The sequence below is a fragment of the Antechinus flavipes genome, chromosome 2 (genome assembly GCF_016432865.1).
Source record: "Antechinus flavipes isolate AdamAnt ecotype Samford, QLD, Australia chromosome 2, AdamAnt_v2, whole genome shotgun sequence".
Taxonomy (NCBI): Eukaryota; Metazoa; Chordata; class Mammalia; order Dasyuromorphia; family Dasyuridae; genus Antechinus; species Antechinus flavipes.
Window position 1 is genome coordinate 426,337,053 of NC_067399.1, and position 10,597 is coordinate 426,347,649.

The 10,597-nt window shown below is 34.2% G+C and overlaps 1 protein-coding gene across 2 annotated transcripts in view; it reads left to right on the forward strand.

The window, feature by feature from the left end:
• The window catches only part of CREBRF (CREB3 regulatory factor), a 48,609-nt gene extending 42,672 nt beyond the window's left edge, over positions 1-5,937 (forward strand). For both annotated transcript variants that reach the window (XM_051978915.1, XM_051978916.1), the window contains one exon: positions 187-5,937. In XM_051978915.1, coding sequence (XP_051834875.1) covers positions 187-302 — 116 coding nt within the window. In that variant the 3' untranslated portion in view covers positions 303-5,937. The remainder of the gene's footprint in view (positions 1-186) is intronic.
• Positions 5,938-10,597: the final 4,660 nt, after the last annotated feature.

Here is a 10,597-nt window from a genome sequence, read left to right on the forward strand (position 1 = left end):
AGCCCTGAACTAAACTGTAAATTCCTTCCTTAACTTCACCATCCCAGTTTTTAGGATCATAGCCCTAGACTTAGAAGGGACTCTCTTATTTTAAAAATGAGGAACCTAAAACCCAGGAAGGCAAGTAATTTGTGTGGTCATCTAAAGAGTAAGCATCTGAATGTAGCTGTTCATTTCTCTCTTCAGGCCTACCAGTTGCTGGACAAACCTCAGAATTTGTGAACCAAGTGTTAGAGAAGACTGCAGAAGGAAACCCCACTGGAGGCCTAGTAGGACTAAGAATACCAACATCCAAAGTGTAATTGGCCTCAATTGACCACTACTCTCTGGTCAGAATTATGTCTGTGTTCAGTCAGGTTCTTCATTGTAAAATTTCATTCTGTTCTGCATGTCAGTTTAGCATTATGTAAACATTTACAATTAGGTTACATTGTTTTAATAACTAAGTAGTATAAGTGAAGCATGATCCAAAATACTTGATTATAGCATTTTTCAGAGCATAAACCATAATTAAAACTGCTTCTGGCATCGGTGTGGAAACTTATATGTTTATAAGTGGCTATTTAGGACCAGGGTACAAAATCTATAGAAGTCAAACTTGTTTCTGCAAGTGAAAATGTTAGCAAATGCCAAATGTTCTGGCAGGTTTATGCTCTGAATACAACACAAAATTAAGAGGAAGCATTTTTAAAAATTGTCAGTTTAGATTGTTTTTAGAATTATTGCTTTGTGTTTTAATTTTTTTTCCCACAACCATTAATCTCACTTGTACATAGCACACATAGCATTCATGCTAGTGTGCCATATTAGACTTTAATTTTCAGAGCTCAATATGATATATATATATATATATATGTCCGTGCAAGAAAAAAAAAGCATATTCTTTGTGCCTTGTATTTGGGGGAAAACTGTAGCTATAAACTGGTAATGTTTTGTATGATAACCCTAATGAGGAAAAACAAGATGTATAGATGGTGAAAATTATGGGGTTTAAATGTTTTTGTTCCAACTCTTAAAATTTTTTTGAATGTATATAGGACTATGTTGAAATGTAGATATATGCCACAGAGTCTGTGTATTGTATAAAAAAAAAAAAAAGATGGCTCTAGAAAACTCAATTTCGGTACTTGGCCGGAAGAAGACAAATACTTGCACATTAATGCGATTGTTTTATTTTTTTGTACCAAAGACAAATGCAACTGATATGGCAAACTGCCAGTCTAAGTAAAGTTTTGCACAGCTTACATGATACTGTACTGAATGTATGAAAAAAAAAAGGAAAAAAAAAGAAAAAAATCAAAAGGTCAGGGTTAGGGATCTTACTGAACTGTGAATTTTATTTCTGTTTGGGTCCAATTATCTACAGAAGGAGCATTCATACATACAAATATTATTTTGCTGTTCCTCTAGTTCGCTTCCATAGTAGATAAGTTGGTGGCCATTTAGGAGTTTGTAAATCTTTTTTTCTGCACTTATTGTAGGAAATTTTAATATATTTGCATTTTAGTAAGCTATTGGTAAAATAGTTTTCAATTTTGAGGATTTAAAAAGTTTATTTAGCTTGTTGTAGTATACTTCCACCAAACAACCAAAATACAGATTATTTTTATTGTACTTGTATATATATATGTAAAGAAAGAAAAAGCTACAAATATCTAATTCTTTAGTTGCCACTTTTCCAATTGATGTATTATTGTGCATGTAATATTTCCAAGGATCAACACAAGCTTAAAACAAAAAAAAATTTATAGATTTTTATATTTTTGTACAGGTATTTCCAAACTAGCTTCTTCAAACTTACATGTGACTTATTCTTGTTAATTCTAGTTTCTATGATTGAGAGATATTATTAACACATTTAGTTTTTAGGTGCTCTTTTGCTCATATAAAAGTCAGCTTCACTAGTCAGTGTTTAAACTGTGTTAAAGCTTTACCTAAGAGGTATAAGAAATCCCTTATGTCAAGGCAGCATCATTCTCTGGGTTTGTGGACCTTCCCCCTGGGCTATCCCTAATTTTCCTTCCCTCTTCATATTCACGCTCAGATTTTGTTTGAGCTATTACTGGAGAGGGTGGTGGTGACAGAAGATTAAACCACGTTAAAGAATCTATCCAACCAGAATAAAAGTACTGAAAAGTTTCAAACTTAGAAAAGTCATAGAGACCTCCCATTTCCCCCTTGGAGTATTTATTTTTTAAGTACAATTTATTTGTACTGTGTTTCCTTTTTTTTTTTTTTTTTTTTTTAACTGAATCAGATTTTTTTTTAATTAAATTTTTTTATAAGCTTTAGAGTATGAAGGTTTGAGTGAATCCTAAACACCCAGTAATATGTGAACATATTGTACCTTGTTCCTATAGTGCACGCACAGTATCATGAAACTTTATAGAAACTCCAAGGGGGGAAGTCATCAGCACTTGCACTAAAACTGTGATGCAGGTGTTTTCCCTATACATTTGATAGAAACATCCCTGATTAGAGCACACTCTAGAGTAAACAGATTACAAAACAAACAAAACCTGGTTTTGAAAATTTTGTTAGCTTTTTTGGTGTGGGGGAAGGAAGGCCAAGTACAAGTCTATGACTTGGAAAGATACAGAGAATGTGTCTGGTAAATTTTAAAAGTATTGCCAATACCACAGTTTTACAATCAGGTGAAGATCACTTTCATGATAGAGATTCAGCTGATTGATTTATAAAATGACCCATTTTAGCGGCTCTATTTTGATCTTTTTTTTTTTCCTGTCTATAAACCAGAATATGATTTTGGTCTCACATTTCAAAAGAAAAAAGAAAAAAAAAAAAAAAAGAAAAAATTCAAAATCCATGTAGTGGATTACCCTACTCTCTCATTTCAGTGTTTTATATGTACAACTTAAGTTAAATAGTTAAAAGCTTTTAAATAGTTGAGCTTTTTAATGTTGACACTTTATTTTGTACCTATTTATATATGTATGTATATCTTAGAAAAGCACTTTGTTAAAAAAAAAAAAAGATTGCGTTTTATATGATTCCTGCCATTTGCTGCTAAATCTGGGCTGGTCAGAATGCTGCAGCGATACTTGATCTAAATAAAACCTGGCAGTAAAATGTAGAGTAAAGTTAAATCTTTTGACTGTTTTAACTTTACCGTAAAGATGACATAGGCAAGCTGTGCAGCTTTACATTTTAACCAGGGGACTCTGTGGCATTTAAAACCGTCTAGAAATGGTCGTACTTTAATGCCAGTAATAATCTGCTTCCTCTATTGTCATTAAAATATATACATTTAGTGTATACTTATCACACAAACAAATCTTATAAGGGTTAACAAAAAACCCCCAACAACTGTACATGTTCTGTTTTTGGAAATTGTGGCATGTATTTTTGGATGAAGATCATTAGAGAAGAGCTCTCTAAAGGTTTTCAGTGTTCATACATGGTATGCAGATCATAATGAAGTCCTGGATTTTATTTTAAGTGGAGGCATTGTGAATATTCACTTCAAATAATCCCATCATTCAAAAGCAATTTATACACTTCAATTCTAGTACTACTATGATTTAAAAAAACAAAACAAAAAACCTTGTTTCAGATACACTGGATTCTTTATAGAGTTTGTTTCCATATTAAAGCATGCTGTCCAACTGCTCTTGTTAAGATCTTGTCAAAGTTTTGAATTGGGTGCCACACTTTTTCAATCAATATGATTGCTTGTTCTACCGTACCATGTATGATTCTTGTCCTTTCCTATATCCTTCATGACAGATTATGATGTGGCTTTATATTGTGCCTTACTTGTACCTTTAGAACTAAATGTCTTCATCCCCTTCCACTCCCTAAGTCTTTTAACTCTTTGACCTTTTTGGAAAGAGAATCAGAACTGTAATAAAAAAGCATCATGAAGGATTTCAGATGGGTCTGGTTTCAAATTCCCCTCTCTCTTTGTAGTTATTTTATATTTGTATGGAAGACCAATTTTGAATGGTCTTTTGAGTATGAGGGGAGAGGGTTAACAATAATTCCACTACGTCCTTTTTCTCTGACTTTCATGAATTTATCATACAACTTCTTTCTGATGCTTGACTTTTTTTGCTTATTAGCAAATAGTCTGCATTTAAAGAAAGGTATGTTCAACTCATCAGCTTGAAATTTACTCACTTTCATTTTTCCACAAATTTTTTTAGGAGAAGAGTACCAGTTTCTGTTTGTTTCTAAAACAGATGACAAGTCTCTTTTAAAGAAACAGAAGTATAGTACTTTTGAAATACAATGCTGTCAGTTTGGATTTCTTTTTATATATATATATATATAATATTCATACAATTATCTGATGTTTGCCTTCATTAATAAAGCTGTTAGTTTATTCACCAAAATGGCAAGATGGATGTGCTTTTCTTTATTCCATAAATCTTTTTAACATGAAGATTTTTAGCTGCTTTGAGTTAACTTTCTGAAATGAATTCAAGTGGCCTTCAGCAGGAACTAACAAAGTAATATTATGTTCCCATTCTTGTTAATAGTCTTCCTAAGTTCTGTTGAAGCTTTGCCTAATTATGTAACACAAATGTTAGTATCACTCTAGTCTTGAAACTTGAATTTTGAGAATTAATTGAATTATGCCTTCAGTGTTAAAGGAGATGGTTTCAGTTATCCTCTTAATAGAGTTTTTGTCAAAAAAAATTAGTTTCATGGGGAACTGAGGCCATTTTCATAACTTTGCACAGAAATGCAGTTTGCTACTTTTGTTCTTCCCAAGGATCATGACAAATAGTTTCAAACACAGTGCCACAACAATTGTGGATTCTTTGTAATCTTACTAAGGGCATTATGATTTTGAGAAGACTCCATCCTTTTTTAATATCTTAAATATGATATGTAACTATGAATGTCAACTACAGGAATGTTTTTCATTTGAAAGGAAAAAAAAGTATGGGATAAAGATGGTGAAAATGTACTACTGAATGTCATAGGCTTCCATAGAGCAAGTGGTGATTGTGTTGAAACAGTCCCACTGCTCAAACTGACTAGAATTACAGAAAGACTTAGGAATTATAAATTGAATTATCATGCCAAATTCCCACTTTTATTGAGAGAAGGACAAGTAGCTCTTTAAAACTACTTTTAATTGGTATTATAGGGTCAGAGTGTTGGTGACTAACAGAGAATATTCAAGTTGAATATCTTGATGTGCCAAGTTTGGGTAAACCGGGTTTGCCTCTTCCATAACAGTGTAACAGTGTAAAACACACAGGAAGAATGATTTTTGGGTTGGATGGCAGTGTGACTGATGATCTCATCTGATCCCTCCTTCTCTAACCACTGTTTTTTGAAGAACCAAAAAGCATAGATGTATATATATGTGTGTATGTACTGTATCTGCTTTTGGAAAACATTCTCATGGCACTGTATTCCACTGCCTGCTTTCTGATTCTTCTTCCCTAGGATGGTGGCTCCCACTATAATAGAGTTGACCTGTAGGTTAGAATTTGTGGTCAACAGTGAACTCTAATGCTGACAGAACCTAGAAGCTGCAGTTGGGGGGGTACAGAGGGAGGGAAGGTCAAGAATTCCAAGCATTTGTTCATACACTGTGGCCATCTCTTTTGCATAGTTGCTTGGAGTCCTGTTTGTAATGTTGTCAAATATTCTGTAGTTCTTTTCCAACTGGAGCTAAGAAACTTTTTATTGGAATCAGTCTTGTCTCTCTTGTTTAGAAAGAATTTTACCTTGTTAACGCATGAGCTGTTTTAAAAGTTATTCTATTTAAATGTTGGTTAATAGTTGTGTGGGTTTTTTTTTTCTTTTAAGAGAAAAAAAGACACAACTCAAATTTTGACTTTGTTTACTGTCACTTTCCAGCCCCTCTGCACTTCTAGTCAGATACAGACTCGTCAGTGTATGCAACGTCCTTTGTAATTTAAAATAAAAAGATGGAAAGAAAAGGTTTTGAACTGAGTTTGCCTCATGTGTGTTTCCTTCCCTTTTCACTTCTCCCGCCCCTCCTTCCCATGCTACTTGCTACTATTTACTGACACATCTCTTAAGACAATATATATATGTGTGTGTGTGTAGATAAATAAGATAGATAGATAGATATTGGAATCATGTACAAAGTAAAGTGGACTTCAAGATTAAACACTTTCATGGGTTACTATGGCCAAAAGAATTCATCATTTGGGTCAGACCTCTAATAAGAGCTTCTCCAGATTTAGCTGGACTGGTCTTCAAAGAACAAACATAGGTCCATACCTGAAGCTTTTCCAGACTGCTCGATTCTGCCCCAGAGTTATAATCTGTTGCTATAGCCCCAAGAACCCAGGCTCATTTTCATGCTATAATAAGGCATAGTAAGGCACTGAAAGAGAACTTAGGTGCAGGAACCCAAGTATTGAGCATTGTGACTGTCTCTTGACAATGTCTGGCTTCTTCCTTCATCCTTCAATTAGAAAATCAGGATAAATAGAATATGTAATATACATAATACACACATACATATATATGTATACATGTGTGTCTATAGTATATAGAGAGTTATATGTATACATACATATGTATGAACATGAGCAATTTCAAAATGTAGAACAATTTTGTCCTAATTTATAATACAGTGTAGTGAATTCAATTTTTCTTTTATGAATCTTTATATTAGCCCTTACATTATTTTAAGACTCTTAGAATCTCAGCATTGAAAAGGGACCTTGGTAGGCATCTAAGTTTCAGCTTCCTCCAAGTAGACACCCTTTACAACTGATCCGATAAATTCTGACCTGAATATTCAACTTCTGAAGAAATCTACCTTTCTACTTTTCACCCAAAGCCCATTTTATTTTTATATAAGTCTGATTACCAGGATGTTTTTCTTTCTGGGCAGATGAAATCTCTTTCTGTGGTGCCAAGCAGAACTAGTATAATCCCACTTGACTTGATGATCTTTCCTTCAGATAGTTGGAGATGACTGTCTCTCCTTTCCCATCCCATCCTACACTGTCTTCTGTAGGTCAAATATTCCCAGTCCTTCAACTGATCCTTGTATAATATGGTTTCTAATCCCTTTACCATCCTAGTTGCCCTTATAATTTACACATTGCTTTGTTCTGTTGGGTTTTTCTTTAATTTGCCAGTTGCCAGTCTGATTTTTTAAAAACAGGCATAATTGGTCCTTTTTCATATAATGGCATTTGAAAGGGAACTGCAGTCACAATATATAATTATATATTTTAAAATTGAGAGGCATCATACTTGGTCATTGTAAATCTCTTGAGTTATTTGGGAGCTTGTTTCCCTTGTATCCAAGATGCCCAGGAAGAAGTCTCAAAACTTAATTTCTTTGACTCCTCAGGCTCAAACAAGAGGGTTTGAAAAATTCAGCAAAGTGGATGTTGCTTGGAGCTGCTCCAGGACTGTACTTAATAAGAATACTGAAAATAGAAATGTACACAATGGCTTCAACCTTCTAAGGATTTTAGTCAAGCCCATCATCATTTATTAAGCACTTTCTATGTGACAGATACTGTTTTACAGTTTAGGATTCAGGGATGCCATAGTTGTATATTCTTTAATAAAAAACAGCCTGTTCATTGGGTTATTGCTGCTATCCATTTGCTTCTAACACATATTGCAGTATGTAACTGTACTTTTCATTTGTAACTCACAGTATGCCTACCAAAAAGATTAGGATTTAAAAAAAAAAAAAAGAAAAATGGAATTTTGGAAACACCACACTCTTTCAGAGCTATGAATTAATTCAGGACTTTGTTAAGAGCTAACAGGTTTTACACAGAAAACAATTAAAGTCAAAAGTTACAAATAAAAGGCATTTATTTGTTCTCAGGAAGAAAATTCCAAAAAGGACCAAACTAGGGAATAGTTTCTGGTAAAGGATGGAGTCAGAATCTGGGTATTGGAAATAGGTCTAATATCAGTTCAAAATGAATGATTTTAAGGTAGCTAGATAAATCTTAAAAGAGGCAGATCACAGGTTTATCAAGTAAGATCTGGAAGGGACCAAGATCTAGTCCAGGGGTTCTTAAGATTTTTTGTATCAAATGGATCCCTCTGGCAGTTTTATGAAGTGTCTGGATCCGTGTGTGTGTGTGTGTGTGTGTGTGTGTGTGTGTGTGTGTATGTATTGCTTTCAAGGTAAACCAATAATACTGTTTAAAAATTTTTTAATAAACTAATCCATGGATCCCATGTGAAGAATTCCTGATTTAGCCCAAGGCCTTGCATTACAGAAGAGAAAATAAGATCCTTAGAAGAATTAAAGGACTTGACCCAGTTCAAAGCATGAGTGGCAGTTCAAGCACTTGAATCAAGGTCTTCTGAGCAGTGCTGGAAGAGTTAAATAGTTCCATATGAACATTTAAGTTGTCCTTTTCTGAAATTTTACGAGAAAAGAAAAATGAATATAACTAGGCCTAAAAAAGATGTTTCCTGAGTACTAGCTCTGTGAAGAGAAATGTACTAGCTTCTTTTTCTTTCTGCTTCTTTGAACACTTATAGTCATTATTAAAAATTATTAGAATTTCTTAGAATAAATATACAAGTTATGTTGTTTTCTTAACTAACTGCTCAAGGCTCACTTAAAAGCATTAGTGTAATATAGTAGAAAATGTAGTGAACTTGGATTTAGCAATTTGTGGTAAAACTCCCACAATAACATTTATTAGGTTGTGTAACCATGAGCAAGTAATTAGACATCTCTAGAAGTCATCTGTAAAATGAGGGATCATAGAATTCACGGTTAGAAGTGACTCACTAGTCCTCATCCTATTAAAGACTGCCAAGATCACACAGATAGTAAATGGTGGAACTAAGTTTTGAGCCCAGGTCTTCTTCTACTACATCCTCTGGAATATACATAGTCTCTTCTAGTTCTGAAGATTTATGTATGATTTAACTACAAGTAGTCCTAGGCATAATTAAGCACTAATCATTTTCAGAGGGAAAAATGCCCTGTACCAACTGATGTAATTTACTCTCTTCTCCTGTCAGAAAAAAGCTATTATCAGATAATTCCCAGACTATCTAGGAAGAAACTCTTTATTACCATTGTCTACTCCCCCAACCTCTGGATATCTTCAGAAAATCTTTTGAATTATTGATGAGCATATCTTTAGGCAAGTACATCTGGCTCCTGACCCCTCTCTGAGTTGTCATATGGTTCCTGACCCATCCTTCTTGATTTCAAGCCTTTACTTTTCTGCTTTCCCTGAAAACCCCCCAAGGCTATTTTTCTCCTATAAAAGATCTGCTGCTGATGAAGATCTTTGCTAAATTCTCTTTAGGACTAAGCTGGCTAAGAGGTACTCTCTCTCTTTCTCTCTCTCATAGTGCCTTCTATCTAATGGTGTCTTTTTCCTTACTCTAGCTCACTCTGATCAATCTAACCTGCCAGTTAATAGTTTATTTTCCCTTCATGGAATATTTTCTTTTTCCTGGTTAATTGTGAGTTCCCCTGGGAAATTTGTCTTTTTCCTTGCTAACTATATGCTCTCCCAACTCTTATTTCATATCTGCCACTTCTGAGAGTGCCTATTTTGCCTCTTCATTTTGTTTGTAACCTCTTCCCCTAAATAAATATATCTTTTTCCAAAGGGAATGGCCATTGTGAATCTGTCACGTGTTTATTTCGAACTAGGTATTGCTATCTTGTCCATATCACAAACTACTACGTAAATGTCCCGGGTAATATACAATATGCAATGTCTGCAACTCAAGTTTACATATAACAACCTTGATGGAGGCAAGCCCCCTATCCAAAGCTTTAAGCATTGGTATATTGGCTATATTAATTAGATTAGGTGCTTGTGGGTGAAAGACGAGGAACAAGTTCCTCTTGTCAGTTCAAATGCTATAGCTATTTGGGAAGCAAATATAATAACCATAGACTTTAGAGCTTAAAGGAATCTTAAAGATCTACTCATAAGATCTTGGAGATGAAAGACGGAAGCTCAGCAAGAATCCCCTCTAGAACCTGCTCAACCAGTCAAACCTTTTTTATTTAAAGCTTTTTTGTGAAGGAGAACTCACTACCTTCTGTAGCCCAGCCTCCTCTGACACAGCTTTAAGTGTTAAAATGCATTTCCTTACATCAAACAAAAATCTGTTTCTGCAACTTACATGAAGTGGCTACTAGTTTTACCCTCTGGGGCCAAGTGGAACAAGTTTAACATCTCTTCTATAAGCTGAGATTCCAAAAACTTTAAGATAGCTATCATGTTCTCTTTAAGTCATGGGTTCTTAGCTTAGAGTTTATGAATAATATAGATAAAGATATAAAGATATTGACATTGGTAACTATTTCAATATAATTGGTTTTCTTCGCAATCCTATCTATTTTCTGTGTTTAAAAACATTATTCTGAGAAAGTGTCCATAAGCTTCACCAGACTGCCTGATAGATTCCATGACACACAAAAAATTAAGAATTTTTAAAGTCTTCTATTTTCCAGATTAAAAATCTACAATTCTTTCAGCTGCTTCTCAGATGGTATAACGTTGAGAACTTTCTTCACTATTCTGATTGCCTTCATCTGGACTCCTTCCAATTGATCAAGTTCCTCCTGAACTGTGGTACTCAGAACTCAGAACTGGACACTGAATACTACAGATAT